The sequence below is a fragment of the Gymnoscopelus microlampas genome (genome assembly GCF_963454915.1).
Source record: "Gymnoscopelus microlampas genome assembly, chromosome: 23".
In the NCBI taxonomy this organism is placed as follows: Eukaryota; Metazoa; Chordata; class Actinopteri; order Myctophiformes; family Myctophidae; genus Gymnoscopelus; species Gymnoscopelus microlampas.
In genome coordinates, this window is record NC_139960.1 from 24,828,122 (window position 1) to 24,846,347 (window position 18,226).

At 40.4% G+C, this 18,226-nt stretch overlaps 1 protein-coding gene across 1 annotated transcript; it reads left to right on the plus strand.

The window, feature by feature from the left end:
• The first annotated feature begins 251 nt into the window (after positions 1-251).
• Positions 252-11,063, plus strand: LOC311039448 (ubiquitin-conjugating enzyme E2 N-like). The gene is made up of 4 exons (XM_084049334.1): positions 252-371; positions 4,432-4,678; positions 5,396-5,536; positions 6,906-11,063. The coding sequence occupies exons 1-4, from the start codon at positions 342-344 to the stop codon at positions 6,950-6,952; spliced, it is 465 nt and encodes a 154-aa protein (XP_083905460.1). The 5' UTR covers positions 252-341; the 3' UTR covers positions 6,953-11,063.
• The last annotated feature ends 7,163 nt before the right edge of the window (positions 11,064-18,226 follow it).

An 18,226-nucleotide genomic window follows, 5' to 3' on the forward strand; every position in this document is an offset into this window, starting at 1 on the left:
CTCATTTCCATTGGTAGTTTCCCTACAGAAAACAAGCAACATTACTAAAAGGGTACAAATAGAAGAAAAAAAATAAACAACACACAAGAAAAACCTACATTTTAGCCTCATTTATTTACCCATGACCCATAAAAAACTTGTCCGCGACCGACAAATGGGTCCCGACCCACTGTTTGGGAAACTGCACTACACTTCCCAACATTTTGTTGACGTCATCTGAACCCACCGGAAGTGCTAGATGGTCTGGCCACGCCCCGTCTACTCAGTTCAGTCAATCCAACCTGAAGAAGAAGAAGATTCTCTCCAAGCCAAAGGATAGAAAACATAAAGCTGATATCAAGATGGCTGGCTTGCCCCGAAGGATTATAAAGGTAAACCTTGTGCCTCATCATGGTGTGTTATCTGACGACATTACGCCCCGTGGCGACTGTTTGTGTTGTGTTTCACACAGTGTAGCGTTGGTTGTTGCCAGCTAGCGTGATGCTTGTTATCAGGCTAGCTGTTAGCCACTCACCACCACCTACTGGGACTCCCTCTTTCTTTGGTGTTTCGCCCAGGTGGGCGTGGTAATATGCCTAAACCTAAACCTCAAAACCACGCCCACCTGGGTGAAACACCGCTAAAAGAGCGAGTCCGACCACCAACTATATCCTGCTGCTGGTTACCAGTGTTGCCATGTTCGCTTATTATAAGCGACTTAGGGCTTGTTTTTCTGTCAAGTTGCTTGTAAATATCGGTGGGTTAGTTGCAGGTTGCGGTTTTTTGGGCTTGTTTCTAAAACAGGGGTTTTCAACGTTTTCTAGGCTAAGGACCCCTTAGCTGAGAGTGATGAAGCAGGGACCCCCACTATATATTGTATAACATTATTTAGGAGATTACATATTTTTCATAGATTGCATAGACATATATCTTCATAGACTTGTTTGACAGCACTGTCATCAGTGTTGGATTCATGTCTCGTGGGATTGTCAGGGTGGGATTGTCGGGTCTCTTCTCTACATGTAAAGTGTCTTGAGACAACTTGTTGTGATTTGACACTATAATAAAATTGAATTGAAATTGAATTGAATTGAATGTCAATGTGTATTTTCAGACAACACAAATCATATACCAGATTTGTGTTGTTGAAATGTAAAAAAAACTAATATTCAAATTGAAAATGGCAGATCTACAAGCTCTTCAAGCTTGTAGATCTGTTTTCAAATATCTGACGCATATATGCGTCGGATGCGTACGAAAATAGGTTTAAAGTACTCATGTGGCCTAATATACTTGCTTCTTTTGGGCTTGTTTTTATAGACCTGGTTGCTTGTTTCTCTCTCATAATCTGGCAACACTACTGGTTACTTCCGCTCACTCCCTTCATTATGTGCACAACTCTATTTTACATAGAAATACATGCATGTTGTTGTATGTTAGCTTATGTGTTTGTCTGTGAAATAAGCATAGACTGGTTTGGAGATGTGTATTATTGGCTTGCAAACTCACATAGCAATTGTTGCTAGCTGTATTTTGCACACACACACTAGCCAACCATAAGTGAAATAATAACCAATATCAGCAGTGGTGTAAAAGTAACTAAGTATATTTACTCAAATACTGTACATAAATTACAATTTTCAGTACTTTTACTTCTACTCCACTTCACTTCATCTCAGAGGCAAATATTATACTTTTACGCCGCTACAATTATTTGAAAACTTTAGTTACTTGTAACTAAAGTTTTCAAATAATTGCAGTGGAGCAAAAGTATAACATTTGCCTCTGAGATGTAGTGGAGTAGAAGTAAAAGTACAGAAAATTGGTAAGTACTCCAGTAAAGTAAAAAGAATACCTCCAAATTACTTTACAGTACTTGAGTAAATGTACTTAGTTACTTTACACCACTGCAGGCCCCAAAAGGAGTGCACCCTTATCAGTTCCTTTACCCCCAGGCCAAGATGTCTTTAGTTTTACAAGCAACTTGGTCATTGGATCAGCAGGTTTAAACAAGAATGTGTTTTCCTTGTAGGAGGCTAATCGTATAGGTATGATATCTATTAAATCTATTTCTGTAGTGTACAACTGAGTGCACCTGCTAAAAACATGTGTCATCCTTCAGATTCCTCTGTCTGCTGTTTTCTTTAGACTGTTTTTTTTAAATTGTTTGCTAATTGACCCCCCCCCCCTAAAGTTTAGTTTGCCACCCTTTAATTAGTGTAAGGGGAATTTATTACTTTTTATTATGTTAATATTCACTATATGACGTCACAGAGGTACGTTTGATTCAATGCAACATTGTTTCTGTAATGGCAAGCTCCTCTTTATACAATGAGCTGACATTAAACATCCTTGCATGTTGATGAATGAATACTATTATCAACTGAAACCTAACAATGACCACAACTTCATTGTTTCGTCCCTATTTAACCCCCTTAGTCATTATGCCAATTCCCGAACTCCCCACAACAACTTAAGTTTAGAATGTTACGTCGTATTGTCAACACAAGAGAGAGATTGACATCAAGTAGGTGATTGTGTGTGAATCTGAGCCACTCTTGTGTTTTATTTAAAGGCCAGAGACTCCTGAAAATGTACCTTACCTCTCTGCATTACCCTCTCTCTCTCTCTTCTTCTGTCCAAGTACATGATCTCACACACACAACCACAAGGCAGCCGTAGCCTAGTGCGGGGGTCTTCAACGCTTCCTTTCAGGCCAAGGACCCCTTAGCTGAGAAAGAGAGATGAAGCAGGGACCCCTCCCCACTACATGTTGTATAAAACTGTGTTGCAGATTAAACCTTTTCAAAGATTTCATAGATGGTCTCATAGACTTGTTTGACAGCACTGTCATCAGTGTATGTTGGACTCACGTTCATGTGGATTTTCAGACATTTAACCACCGTAAATACTTAGTAAACTTGACCTTTCACTCTGTACTTGGTCTGCTCTTTTCCCCCCTCTACACCAAACCTCTTTGCCAAAAATAGGCTGCGAGGCGTTGTGAGCTTGTAGGTCTTCTATTTTTGGCTAAAGTTCTCCTCAGAATAGGGATTCTAGGATTCAAGTGGTTACTGGGGGGGAAAAAAAGTATCCTGTCACATAAAGATTTGTTGGGCCCCCCTGTAGTAACTGTGAGGACCCCCTGTTGAAGACCCCTGGCTTAGTGGGTAGAGTTGCCGTGTGGTTCACCTCCTGGCCCCGGACTATGTGTCGAAGTGTTCAGGGACGTGCACAGATAGACTCTAGGTGGTGCTAGAGCACCTGCCCTTTGCCCTCTTGACCAGAAGTGCCCTTTTGAAAAAAAGAAAGAAAAACTTTTTTGTTGTTGTTGTTTTTTTCAGTTTACAGCAGGGGTCTTCAACAGGGGGTCCGGGACCCCTAGGGGGTCCTCAGAGTTACTACAGGGGGTCCGCCAAATCTTTATGTGATATGATTTTTTCTTTTTACCATAACCACTCGAAACCTAGCATCCCTTTTCTGAGGAGAACTTTAGCCAAAAATAGCAGATCTACAAGCCCGTTGTGGGCTTGTAGATCGGCTATTTTTGGCAAAGAGGTATAGGTGTAGAGGGAAAAAAGAGCAGACCAAGTAAACAAAAAAAAGTATAATTTACTTGAGCACCTGCCCCTCAAAATGTCTGTGCACGCCACTGGAAGTGTTCCTGAGCAAGATGCATAAGTCTAACCCCTAACTATATCAATAAATGCATTTGTTGAAAAAATGCGGAAATAGACTACAAACCAATGATGATTTTGAGGACAAAATTTGATTTAGTTTTAGTCATAGTCTTTCAAAAAAAAAGATGTTAAGATGTATTTTTTTTGGGTACAGTAGGCTGACAGGAAATGGGGAGAGAGATGGGGGGGGGGGGGTGTGACACGCAGCAAAGGTCGTCGATTGGGAGTCGAACCCGCGACATGCTGTCAGGCTGGATTACCAGCCTAGGTGCCCAGACGGTTACGCCAACCGTCCGGGTCTAGTCATAGTCTTTTGAATAAAGTTCCATTTAGTTTTAGTCATATAAGAGTATAGTCGACTACATCTACAGTTGATTTAGTTGGGTGGGCCTTGATGGCGTCGTAATGGCTGATTTCTTTACACTTGGTTGCATGCTGAAAATAGCCCATCTACAAGCTCCCAATTGGGAGCTTGTAGATCTGCTTTTTTCAAAGCGCAACACCCGAGCGCAACCAAACATGAAATTACTTGTCTTTTAGTTCTACTAGATCTCTTCCCCACTCGTCCCTCACTAACATTTTAGTGTAGTTTTTATTTGTTGACGAAATTGTCAGTATATTTAGTCTTAGTTTTAGTCATCGTAGCTTGTTTTTTTTTAGGCAACAAAATCAACACTGCTACAAATGTACCCCTCAGAACTAATAAGGTATTAAAAACAACAGAAAAAAGCCTCACATTGATTCTCTCCTTTTCCCCACACACACTGGTCAGGAGACACAGCGGTTGATGGCAGAGCCTGTGCCCGGAATCAAAGCAGAGCCGGACGAGGGGAACGCACGGTACTTCCATGTGGTCATCGCCGGGCCCCAGGACTCCCCCTTTGAAGGAGGGACCTTCAAACTGGAACTGTTCCTACCAGAAGAGTACCCCATGGCGGCTCCCAAAGTGCGATTCATGACCAAAATCTACCACCCCAACGTCGACAAGCTGGGGAGAATATGCTTAGACATTTTGAAAGGTAGGAATATGTTATTTATGCGTGGGAAGCGCTAGTCAACATTTAACAGCAAAAACATTTGTAACATCGTAAAAACATTAACCCATTAAGACCTGAAGCCGATTCTACATACATCGTCTCCTAAATCCCAACAGTATTCTGAAAAACGTATGTTTCTATATCAGTGGTGTTCAATCTTTTTCGTTTCAAGGACCCCCACAATGTATTTGGTCGCGGACCCCCATCAACATATTTTGTTCCAGGGACCCCCAGAAGCAACGATTTGAGTTAAAAATGTTCGCTTTAAAAATATATATATTCAAAGATTTGCACACATTTTCACGATTTTTTAGAAATAGCCCAAAGTGTAAAATAATGCTTTTTAGCTCAAATCTAAAAATGACACAGTTCCAGGTCTTAATGGGTTAACATTTACGTGTATTACTTATGTACTTATATTGAATCACAGTAATTCAATAATCACATTATCACAATATACTGTATATTGATGACACCCTATAGATCAATATGATATCGTATCAGGAGGTTTCTGTCAATTTCCCGTCACTACGATTCTCTTTAGCACCCATGTACCGGTGCTGCTACTTCCAGCTCCTATTGGAGAACATCAGTTGAAATGGGACAGAATACAGTGTTAACAGGCATACTGTACCATTATACTGTGACAGTGAATCTTGTTTCATATCTTGAAGATAACATCCTTTTCCCATTTTCCAGATAAGTGGTCTCCAGCCCTGCAGATCCGTACAGTGTTGCTATCCATACAGGCGTTATTAAGTGCTCCAAACCCAGACGACCCACTGGCCAATGACGTGGCAGAGCAGTGGAAGTCAAACGAAGCCCAAGCCATCGAGACAGGTGAGCATGGGTTCAGTATTGTCTCTTTGGGATTCTTTTGTTCGTGGCTACTCATGCGACGAGTTTGTCACTGAATCTCTATTTTCATTCAGGGCGTTCGGTAACACCTTTTTCTTTCTACAGATTTGAGTTTACTGGAACCGGTCAATAATATAATCAAATTGATCTGAACTCCAGCAGTACAAAAGTAGCATTGACGTTTTGAGTCGAGCAGTGAAAGACAAGTGAATGCCTGCCATGGCTGACAGGTGGCTTTGTTGGTATCCCATGTGGGGACACAGTTCAACTCTTTGCTGTCCTTTTATTCAGTCACAATGGCTGGGCTTGTCCCCCAAACCAAATTTGGAAATGCCACGAGATATTTAATCTGAGGTCGTTCAGTTCAAAATCAAGGGAAATGTTTATGAATGGTATTTCTGTACGCTCTGTGAGGTTGTCAAAACGCTGGGGCCTGCTTGTTTTTGTTATGCAACATTTAAATGATTTATAATGCGGATAAACATGTTTGCTTCGACGTCCTTAATTGGTTTCAGAAAATTCTGTAATGTTTGGTTAGGAGTTGGTTTACGAGTTATTAAGTGTGTTGACAATCTACAGACACTGCCGCAGAACGAGCTTGTTCCCACATCAAGTTCTAATGTTGACTAAATATTCCACTGGGATCCTGGGGGCTATGTTGGTTAGTTAGAGTGCCGATCCCCGAATCATTCTGTTCTGTAGTTACTGTAGTTCTGAGCTACTGTCTTTAAGCTATGGTCTAGGAGTAGTGTCCCTCTAAGCTGCACAAATGTGTAACCTCATTCAGCTCTTCAGTGTGGTTTGCATGACAAAGATGGCCACAGATAAAATAAAAACAGACCTCTTTAAACCCCAAAAGGACTACAATTCAAAATTTAATTTAGGTAAAAAAGATCTGATTTCCTTTTTACAGGAAAAAGTTAGTAATCCATGGGGGGGGGGGGGGGGGGGGGGTCTTGGTGGCACACCTGCAGAGCCCAGAGGGAGCACTGATAAGAGTTTGGCATTGTTGTGGAATAGAGCAAATTTGCAAAAAAATCTCTGCCCATGTTATCATTCAGAGAAAAGCACCTGCAGGAATCTGATTATGCAACTGAGGATCTGTGGGCATTTTACGGGAATATATATCTCAAACTAGAATCCCCACGTTATGGACGTTTCTCTTCCTTAATGTCTACAGTGACTCGACAAATTGCTCTGATTTGAACTTTAAAGCAATATTGTTGCTCTGGGTATTGATGAGTCCATATCAAAGTTATCCACCTCCTCTTTCACAACCAATACCCCCTCCACCAAACCCATCGACACCTTCACCACAACCTCTGTCTTTCTTCCTCTCTTCTCCCGCCAGCCCGGAAATGGACCAGGCTCTATGCAGAGAACAACATGGAGGTATAGAGGATGAGAAGGCGAGGCGTCTGAATGTTGCTCCGTAACAATGTATTCCTCCTACTCTGTCAAGATGGCCTCTTCCCTTCACTCGCTTTTAATGAACTCAACAACTACAACAACGACCGCAGCTGCAGCATAAAGAAATGAAATGACGCAAGTCCAAATCTAGTCAGTAAGAAAAGATGACAATATTTACTGCTACAAGCCTCTTGTTGACTTATGTTCCTTACCCCCCCCCCCCTCCCCCAAAGACATGTTAGCTCTTTGTTAGTCTTTGTCCCGTCTCACTGTATGGAAAAGGAAATATGGGACAGAGGCTGATGACCTCCCCGCTAGACTTTTTATGAACGGATCTGTTGAAACAACACAAGATGTGCTGTTGCTAGCTTAGCACATACTGTGTGTTCAGAAATGTACATGGCGTTAGTGCTGCTTTAATGCAGCATATTGTGTCATTTTCCAATACATCAGTATGTGTTTTATTATGCCGTCATCTCATTTTTAAGAACGTATGGATGTCTTTTCCCCACTAGAGGAAGCTGGTGGCTTGAGAAGTCGAAATAGTGAACATCCCACTTTGGAGCAAATTAGCTGTGAGGTCTACTTACTGCTGTGATGAGATTAGTAACAGTTTCACGTGTGTGTTTCTGATATTTATGGCGTTTGCTGCAGTGCATGCCAACGCTTTAGCTGACTGTAATGGGACAGGTTAGCGTTCATACAGTATGAGCTTACTTTGCATTGTTCTGAAAGCTCTGTAGCATGCTTAGCATTGAACACACATGCAAGAAGTGAAGTTGCTTCCAGTCACACCATTGTACTGTGGTACCTTGGATACAAAAGCTCTTATTGCCAAAATGTTGGCCTGTTCTTTTAACGGGGTGCCATATACAATATTAATACCGTAACCCAGAATCAGCCCTTTGTTTCAGACCCATTTCATTGTTTAACCAGTGGCTCAATTCAGGCTCAAACAATGTTGTAGAACTGAGGGGATTGACCATATTCACACGGCTGTGATTTTGCACGGCTGCGTCACACTCGGGTGGGGTTATGGTCAATCGAGTGCCTCTCCCCATAGTAATATATCTTTTGTTATTCTGAGGCAGATTAACATTCTATTATTTTGCGGTCCTGTGCATCAAACCTGAGGAAAGAAGTCTAGATATACAAAGCTTGATTTATGTTTAAACATCAAAGCCTTAAATCCATGAATGGGCTATGAACTAGAAAATCCAACAGAATACAAACAAGGGAAAGAGAAATATTTCAAACCCGTAAATGTCAAGTATGCCAATGAAGCAGTGCTGCTTGGCCACAGAGGTCAAAGTTGATACGATCCACAATCCAGCTGAAGTGTTTGGCGTAGATGTAGCATCTACATGGCACTTAAGTACAGTGTCAGCTGGCATATTAATGGCGCTATAATTGTACAACTCTCCTAGCTATTTGCAATTAAGTGAATCTTTGGAATGAATGTACTGATCTTAACGAGCTGTTCTGTTATTCCTGTACAGCAGTGTTGAGGCAATTTCTAGAGCAGTGGTTCCAAAGGCCTTTTCAGTTTGAGTAACAAAAGACAAATTTGGTGTCACCCTGGGACCCAAACTTACAAAAATACATTATGAATTAATCACTGAAGCGCTATTTAAAAATAGTTACAATATACAAACTCAAAGTGTGACACCTTTATTTGTACTTGTCTGTTACTTTGTCCCTGCTGTCGTACATTAGGTGACACATTTGTTTAGGTCCCTTGCATTCATTCTTCTCAGTTCTACACAAGTGCAAGTGGAGTTTTGTTTGAGTCCATATGGATTATTGCGCCACTGGGGGTCTCTTTCTACAAGCCCTGATGGAGTACTGAAGTCCTGACATCAAAACTATGCCCCCTGAATCACACAAGTGTTTCCCCATTAAAAAATCCCATTGATGCTTTTTTTAAATTAGTATTACATAATATAAGAACTGTGTTCCAAAAATAAAGAAATTCGTTTTGGCATTTTACTCATAATGGCAAAGCATCAACTGACGCCGTAAAAGTACACATTTATCCAAAGAGTAGAAAATGAAAGGCCGCCAAAAAAATCTACTACAATGTTAAGGCTTAGAAATGACCTAAGGACTACATTACCCATTACACGTGCGGCCACCACCTGGAACCACCGGTGCACATCATTAGTGTCACGTGTTGTATTGGTTAGTAGTGTTGTCAGTTCAAACTAACTAAATAACACACACTGATAACAAATGTCACCAATTTTAGAATGTTTTGGCGGAGTGTGACGTGCTTCAGTGGGGAGAGTCAATCACTTGATCACCTAATGTAGTTTTCCAGTGCTACCACTGGGTTTGCCTCCGAATCAATTCAATTTTCTCCAAACACAGGACATCAAATATAAATAAATATCAAAAGATACAGAGCCACCTCCCAGACGGAATGGCAACACTTTTGTTTTTATTATTGTTTTTGGAACAGAGTTCTTATGTAATGTGATTTACAAAAACGTCTATGGGACTTTTGAATGGGAAGACACTTCTGTAATTGAGGGGGCGTGGTTTTGATGTCAGATCTTCTGCACTCTATTAGTCTAGGGAGGGTGGGGAGGTGTTTGTGAATTAGCTCAAACACTGTCTGTTGTCTGTTGTATTTTCAGTTTGACTTTATAAAAAAGAATAAACGTAAAAAAAATAAACCTGCATGTACCACAAGTAAACCAAGATCAAAGCAGTTAACACTAGTTGGCTGGGTTATAGTTGAAGGTGAGGTCTTAGGGTTTAAAGGGAAGGTTCCACATTTTTAGAAGCCAGACTGATAGTCTCTAATCAAGAGCAATATAAAATATAAGTATTCATGCTAAATATTTTCTTTATGGAAACACCCCCAAAAAAGAGACAACAATCACAAGATTGTGAGAGAGGCAATTTCAGACATCTACCCTTTGACACGAGAACGCTTTCTCTGCTGTTTAGTGTCTAAGTGGATCTTGATTAGTAAACAAATAGGCCTTTTAAAAATACAAACCTTCCCTTTTTGAAATTGTGAATGTGGAAAGACAGAGATGCTGACTTTTCTCTAAACGGATATCTTGACATTTTACATGTATTTTCCTTCACCGGTCACATTGCATTGCAGGACCACCGTTTCGACAGCTGACCGTCAGCTTTCCTAAAATGCCTTATTATGCATTGTTAGCACCTGTCATTAACCACTGAAGCCATATTCAAAAAGTTTCGAAAATAGATTATCTACAAGTTCATAACACGCTGTGAGCTTGTAGATCAGCTATTTTTGAAAACGATTGAAATTTATAGATTTTTTAAAAACAAAATGCATACTTTCCCCACAAACTAGTCTAGTGATTAAAAAAAATAACAGATTAAGATTCAAACTGTTTTAGTGACATTTGAGTGTAGGGTTTGTGGGAGGTGCAGACTATGACTTGAAATGAGGTGTAAAAAAAACAAACAACTTGTGGCTCTGTAGCCTAGAATCTTCTAAGATGATGTTCTCCACTGTATGACCTGTCTGTGTGGAGGACTTTGTGTTGTTGTTTTAGTAAAACTATTTTTGTTAAGCGTTGGGTTTCCTTCATTTGATTTGTGCAGTCGTGTTCCACAGATCTCACTTTTGCTTTTTTTTTTTTTTTGGTTCATACCCTGATAACTGTTTTACTGATTGCTTTACAATGGCCTTATTCCTGTGTAGTATCTCAGACACTAACCCACGAGTGTAAGTACGCATTAATACTGTCGGTATTAAATTATATTACAAAATTACCCTATCGTATAATGAACTTAACGTGTGTGTGTGTGTGTGTGTGTGTGTGTGTGTGTGCAGACAACTGCATTAAGGTACCTCTTATATTAGTACTACCACAGTAGTGTTATGTACTTATAACTTTTCTACAGCGTAACACACAAGGGGTAAAGCCATTGTGAGGCAAACTGTTACATTAATCAAGTCCGTTTAATTTATTGTTTCCTCAAAGGACTTCATGGGTTGAATAATCAAAGCCAATCACTGGAATTTCAAGTAATCTCAGATGATCAAGTTAGAGCCGTATCTGAGCAATCGGCCACCCGTGTGAAGAAAAGATTTAATCAATTTAATCAGCTGAAGAGTTCTGTTGGTGATTTCGGTACATTTGCATAAATGGCTCTTCAAACACTCTGTAAATAAACTGAGTTGAGTAAGTAAAGGTTCTTGTTGTGTATATTTTGGGTGTTCTATTAGGTTAAGTTAAAGATGACTATTTGTATTGCATAAGAATGTTATGTAATTGTCACTGGATCAAATCCAGCTGTTTAATAACTTAATACTACACCTTTCATCCCCCAGCAACAGGATATTATGTCATTATACTTATTATGTTATCTAGGCCAGGCCAGGGCAGGGTTTCTCAACCTGTGGGTCAGGGACTAAAACGTAGGTTGTCCTGACGGTGGTCGTGGGTTTTCCCCCTCTTCACCAATGTCTTTGCCAAAAATAGCCGATCAGCTTGAAGAGCTGCTATTTTGGGGGCGAACGTTCCTCCCATAATAGTGATGCTGGGGTTCAAGTGGTTAATAAATAAGAGATCCTAAAAGGACTTTAAGTGAGTACTGGTGATCTTTTAAACTAGACGGTGATTCTCAACCTAAAGGACCCCCAGTTTAATATGCATTAGGCCCCCATTTGAGACAATTCTTTATCATTGTACCCCAATCTACACTTTAACATCCATAGTGATTCAACTCCGATTGTAAAAATGTGGTTCCATTTGTACACTCAGACCTGTAAGGGTCCATGTGGACCCCCTGTTGGTCCCCGGACCCGACGTTGAGAAACTGTGGTCTGAAGCTCCATGATTGGGCAATTCATATGTCTGTCATATTTTTTACGCCGTGGCTTACTGGTAGTGTGTGGGCGCGCCACTATAAGCCGAGTGGTTAAAGCGAGTAAGCTTTAATGATGCCTGACAGTGAGTCCACACACAGTTCAATTCCCAGTCCGGGTAGACCATTTGCCGCATGTCACTCCCCTACTCTCTCACCTTGTTTCCTGTCTACTCTCACTGTGCTGTCAATAAGGACCCAAAAAAAAAGAATAACTAAGACATTTGGTGCTGTTTATTTGGTACAGTAGTTTGCGAGATTAGCTCCGGACACAGACAATCACACACAGAGACTGTCCGTCTGTGTGCACTGCCAGTAGGCCACAGAAGTTACCTTTTTTGGAATACTAACTTTATAATGGAAGTCAATGGGTCTCCGAGCGGGCTGAAACCGTGTCCAAATTTGGAGTCATAAGTCATAGACGACTGACTTCACAGATGACTGACATCAGTCACAGGCTCGTCAGAAGAAGTCTGAGATCCACATTGGACCCATTCTGTTCCCATGCAGATCCCAAGATCCACATGATTTCATTGTTCATGTTTTGTCTTTGATGGGGTGGTCCTTAATCACTTTTCAGTTGCTGTGGCCCAGACGTTAAGATATCTCATATCTGTCTAATCATATGGCTACTGTGAGACAGACTACATTGTTCTAGTTGGAAGAAACATTTCCCTGCTTTCCTTTCTAGTGTTGCCACTAGATGGCACTGCAAGCACATTGTAGTTCCTCATGACAAGTGCTTTCTTGTGAGCTGCATCATATGACCAAACTGATTCATGAAGCCAACTGGTTGTTTTTTTCCTTATTTCTCTTCTCTGACATGGACCTTGCTGCAGTCATCTTGGGAATATTTATAGATTGACACATGGACTGCACTGTGCCTTCCTGTTGGACACATTTTATTTCCCTTTACTTCTGTACACAACTAGGATGACACAGGACCTTTGACAACACAAAAGTACTACATTTATTCCCATCAATACCCCATCAATACACTCACACACATGTACACTCTCTCACACACACGCAACACTCCCTCACACAGGCACGCACACTTGTAAACCCCAAGCTGGTTCCTATAGGCCTATTAACACACACATTTTCAACCACTTTAAACATGGCATGTCATTCATTATAGGTGGAAAATGTTCACTATTTTTATACGACAAATCATAAAGGGAACAAGTGGTTACACTGTACTGGTAAATACACAGCGCACACTCATTTTAATCTAGGAAAGAAGAAAGCTAAGAAATATCTCATCTAAGAAAAAGTTGGAAATGGTTTTGTCATGGCTTTGTTCATGTGGGGCACACGGGCCCACATGAACTTGGTTTGGATTGAAATCCCATCAGAGCCATTCTTTGCCCAGTCTCCTTTATACTGTCTCCTTCTCAGCTTTCCTGCTAATCTGTCTCTTAGTGAAAAGAAGAAGCACAAAAGGGAGTTGGTGATCCATCTCCAAACAAAAATGTCACATCTTATATTGAAATATCAATGTCTATATATAGACACATCACAGACAAACAATATCTGTTATTGCTATCTATAAAAAAAACTCCCTGGAAGATCGAAATGAATGCCAGAAGCTGTTTTCTGCTGTTGTAACTGCCTGTATGTGAGCTGTATTTCTTAATCTCCGCACAGACGGATTGATGGATGAATGGATAGATGGATACTATTAGATAGATGACATGCTTTAGTAACCACCTGTATGTAATGGGTAATTTACACACCGCCGTACAACTAAACCTAAAAGGTGCTTAGGACCTGTGTGTCTCATGTTTCCTTACTAAACAGCCAGCATTTCACAACATTTTATGGTGCTTGGCTGGGTTTATATGGCAACAGTGAGTCATTCAGGGTGGTATGCAGCTCATTGTGAGAGTTGAAGTGCAGGAAATGACCCCCCCCCCCCCATCTCTCTCTCCCTCTCTCCATCTAATCTCTTTCTCTGCTACATTAACTAGTCATTGGAGATGGCCATCTCTCAGAATAGGTCATCATTACACAGTTACACAGTTCATCGCCAGGAAGTCTTGTGTGTCGCATTGTTTTGTTCCGTGGTAACAGATAGGTGGGTGTTTCTAGAGAGAAAGTCACTAGAGGACAGGGAAAAGGGAATCTTGTTCATTACCATGTTCATGGCTTTGTTTATTTTAACATTTAATGTACACTTAGTACTAATATTAAGCTTGTGATGCACACCGTGGTAATTGACAATTATCAAAACTTTATTTATATAGCACATTTACAACAACCCAAGCTGACCAAAGTGCTGTACAGGGTTAAAAAAAAGAGAGAATACAAAAAAGAAAAGAAAATCCACCCTAAAATAGGATTCACAAGTTATGTCTAGTGGGTCTGATGCCGATCCGGATTTTTTTTACCCAAAACAAAAAAAAAACACTTGAACCCCAGCGTCCAAAAAGTGCAACATTTTCTAATCATTTTGAAAAACTTGATTTGATTGAAGTTTATAGAACATATAACTTCAAAGCAAACAAATAAACACATACGTTTTTGAGAGATGTTTTGTTCTTGAAGATCTGCTGTTTTTGAAAACCTCATATCACCCTATAATTGCCGATACCGATAAAAAAAAAGAGTCAAATAATGGCCCATATATGGGCCTGGCTGATGTATAGATCTGGTCTTCGTTACAACTTATGTTTAAGATATTTTAATTTGTGAATTTGAACAAGTCTCATCTTAAGCTGAACAGCAGAGTGACGGTAGTTTCAATCCTGGAGATGTTCCAGGATGAATAATGGAACACCTCCGAGCTCCGACACAGAAAAAAGACCTTAGTGTTAGTTCATCCATTTGTAAGTCCTTAACATGTACATTTGGTCCACTCTCGGAAAAATGTAATATATTGTTTTGGGCTTTTCTGCCTTTAATGATAGTATTACAGACAGTAGGACAGAGAGATGGGAGTGACACGCAGCAAAGGTCGCTGGGATTCGAAGTTGCTACGCGCTGTCATTAGAGCCTATATGTGATATGCGCCTGGACCGCTAGGCCAGTGGGCGCCCCCACTCTCAGACGTGTATTGAGTTAACTGTCTAAGATAGGAATTGGAATACCGCAGCATTGAAATGATTGGTTTTCCCTTTAAAGGGCTGCCCCTTGAAATGATTATGAAAACAATAAAGAAGACTTTTACTTGCTAAGATATACAGTATAATTTGTATACTTTATATATACAGCATGTCTGCACTTTTTGGTCATTTGTGTCAATTATGGGAATACATTTATTAATTTCCTATTTCTGTTATCTGCTAGTTATCTTAAATGTTCTTATTAATTAACGTGTATCCTGATTCCTGAGTGATTTATTCAAGTTTAATTAGGGCTGGGCATTTAAACCAGGCTGTGACAAATAATTTGTTTGTTTGTTTGTTTAATTTAGATCACTATGGGTGCCACATGGGTTGGGGTTGTCTCACAAAACAATACATTGAAAATCAGATCTTTTAGAATTGGCCTCAGGTCTAAATGGGTTAAAATCGATTATGCATACTTTCTGTGATTGCCAACTTTTCTAACATGATCTGAATTGTCCTGATGTGGTTAGCAGCTTCAGTTTGACCTCGAGCAGTAAACTGGTTCAACCTTGTGTTCACACATAGAACCTACTTTAGATCCAGTCACTACTTTGGAGAACAAATATGTAGACACACTGAACTCGTATGTCCTTGGTGCTTTATTGCAACATTCCAACAAGGAGGCTTCCGGCTGAAAGCCCAAACAGATCAAGGTGCCCTTGATCTGACACCAGGCCAGCTTGTTTTAAACGTATTACACTTTTGAAATGTTTGATGAAAAGAAAGTGAATGATAATTAATATGTGGACATTTGAAATTGTGATATCCAATTCATATTTTAGTGTAGGTAATTGAATTGGGATTGTTTGGAACTGAATACCACTGGACTCTAACTGCAGTGATGGCTGCACCGGGCCTGCCCTATATCCACAACGCGCCGTATCGTGACACGTTGTGAGCTTGTAGATTAACATAAGATAAGACCTTAATTGATCCCATGGCGGAAATTCAGTCGCAAAAGGCAACACAGCATTTAAGATTCAGTTACAGGGCAAGAAAAATACAGCAGGGCAAAAGACATCACATTCAACGAAGCACCATCAATAATTGACAAAATATAGTGCCTACAATATACACTATATACACCCTCACCAGTGCTTGCATAGTGCAGGACAAAGGAAATACAAGAGAATGCACAGTAAGCATATCAAATGGTGTCAGATGTGTCAATGTGTTGACGCATTTTGAAATGCGTCAAATTAGATTAAATTAAGATTTTTGAAAGATTTCACTCACTACACGCCTAAAATAGACACACCAGGGTTAAGATGGTGATTGTGCATGTGCCAGCGTCATAAATAGAACTGCAAGCAGTGACGGAAGAAGTTTTTTGCTTAAAGGAGTAGTTCACCCAAAAGATTAGTTATTATCTATCAATTACACCAGCCTTGAATTCATGGAGAGTTTATTGACAGGCATTTGAGATTTAAAAAAAAAAAAAAATACTTAAAAGTCCTCTATTAAAAACTTAATTTGAGAAAAGTACAGAAGTATTGGCATAAAAATGTACTTAAAGTACCAAATGAAAAAGTATACTCATACACGTTTTGAAGATATTAACTTTTGTGTCAATTTCTGTTTCCCCCGAAAACAGACGCGCACAAAGACTTCTCAGGAGGTGGCCACTCTACCTGTATCCCTTTCCACCACTGACTACAGGGCTGCAGGTGCAGTGGGCACCTAAACCTCGAGGGCCCCTCAACATTAAATTGGCTGTTTTTCCCAAAATGTAAAAAAAAATAAGAATAAATGTAGGTTTTGTTGAAATTTGTAGCATTTATAGAGATGTTGTTCCTTAACGTAATAATAAAACAATTATATGCGTTTGGCTCCTCATTTGTCGAAAATAAATGTAAATGTAGATCAAATTTGCAAACATATTAAATATGTTTATTTATTTATTTTATGCTGTGCCGTGTTCTCAGGGGCGCACTGTTCCGGTTACCTCAGCAGCGATGCCTGTAGGGTTTGCATCACAGCAGTGTTTTAGATTGCTGAGTACAGGTGAAAACAGGGTCGTCACATTTCGGTGGTGTGGACGCATGAGGCGATAACAGGCGTCCTGTTTTGGGTGTCGCATGGCATCCTTAGCCGAGTTTACTGGAAAGATGACACCCGTGTTGGCTGGTGGAGTGTGGCATTGCTGTGTGTGTGTGGTGGGTGTGCATGTGTGTGTGTCTGTACTTACATATTACTATACTTACTACTGAGGGCCAAATGTCCCCATAAGTACAGTAGTATTTGAGAAGTTACTGTAGGTTCATGATTAGGAAAAGATTCAGGATTAAACATTTAGAGGTCAGGTTTAGGGGTTAGGGTTGGAGTTAAGCCTGATTTATAGTTGGTTGTGCGCCAGTGTCATGCACCGACAATAGCAGATCTACAAACTCACAATGTAGATCGGCTATTTGGGGTTTTAGAGTTGGGGTTAAAAATTGCCCCCAAAAAATGGTATTCATAAAATCGGCATACTAAAATGTTGGTATAGTGCGTGCGTGGCGTGACTTTGTGTGTGTGTGTGTTGTTGCAGTTTGCAGGGTTATGAGTTTGTCTAAAGGGATCTGCTTGTTATGCTAATGAATGTTTTCCACTCTGGGAATGGCCTGGCTGTTCCTGGAAAGGCTGTGTGTTCTGTTGTGTTTGCGCAGTGTTGCGCTTTTTTGCGTTTTTTTTGCGTTGTTTTGCATTAAGTTGTGTTGTGTCGTCTTGTGTCATTGTGTGTTTTGTTACTTGTGTTTTATTTGTTGTGTTGTGGTATTTTGTGTCATGGTGTGTTGTGTCATTATGCTGTGTTGTGTCATAATGTGTTGTGTTATGTCATCTTGTGTTGTGCTGTGTCGTGTCATACCATAGTGAGTTGTGCTGTATTTTGTCTGTATGTTTTGTTGTGTTGTCTTGTGTTTTGTTGTACTGCTCTACTTTGTTCTAGTCACTTCTAGCTGTTCTTTTCCCTCCTCTCATCTTCCCTGACCTCCCTTTCTCCTTTCCTCTCTCCTCTCTAACCCTTTTTGTTGCTGTCACCTCCTCCTGTGTTTCTCCTTCTGCCCACCTCTCCTGTCCCCTATGAGGACTATGGAGCCTTCTGACCTGTATCCTGCTGCCTGTTATGCAACAACCTGACCTGAGCCATAGAACCAGTCCCCTGGCTGCCGTATAAAAGCCTCAACACCTTCACCACTCAGCCTAAAGCAGTGTGCTTCTTAAATGGTGGGGTCCTCAAGGGGGTTCCAGGGGGTCCCCAGCAAAATGAGGAACCATTGAATTTTAACCCTATTTTGCACTTATAAGC

What these genes read in the sequence shown, in the direction of transcription:
- LOC311039448 (XM_084049334.1), top strand. Translation starts at nt 342, where the DNA reads ATGGCTGGCTTGCCCCGAAGGATTATAAAG. An exon ending in TGCCCCGAAGGATTATAAAG is followed by an intron (nt 372 to 4,431) that starts GTAAACCTTGTG and finishes CACACTGGTCAG; the next exon opens with GAGACACAGCGGTTGATGGC. An exon ending in AGCCCAAGCCATCGAGACAG is followed by an intron (nt 5,537 to 6,905) that starts GTGAGCATGGGT and finishes TTCTCCCGCCAG; the next exon opens with CCCGGAAATGGACCAGGCTC.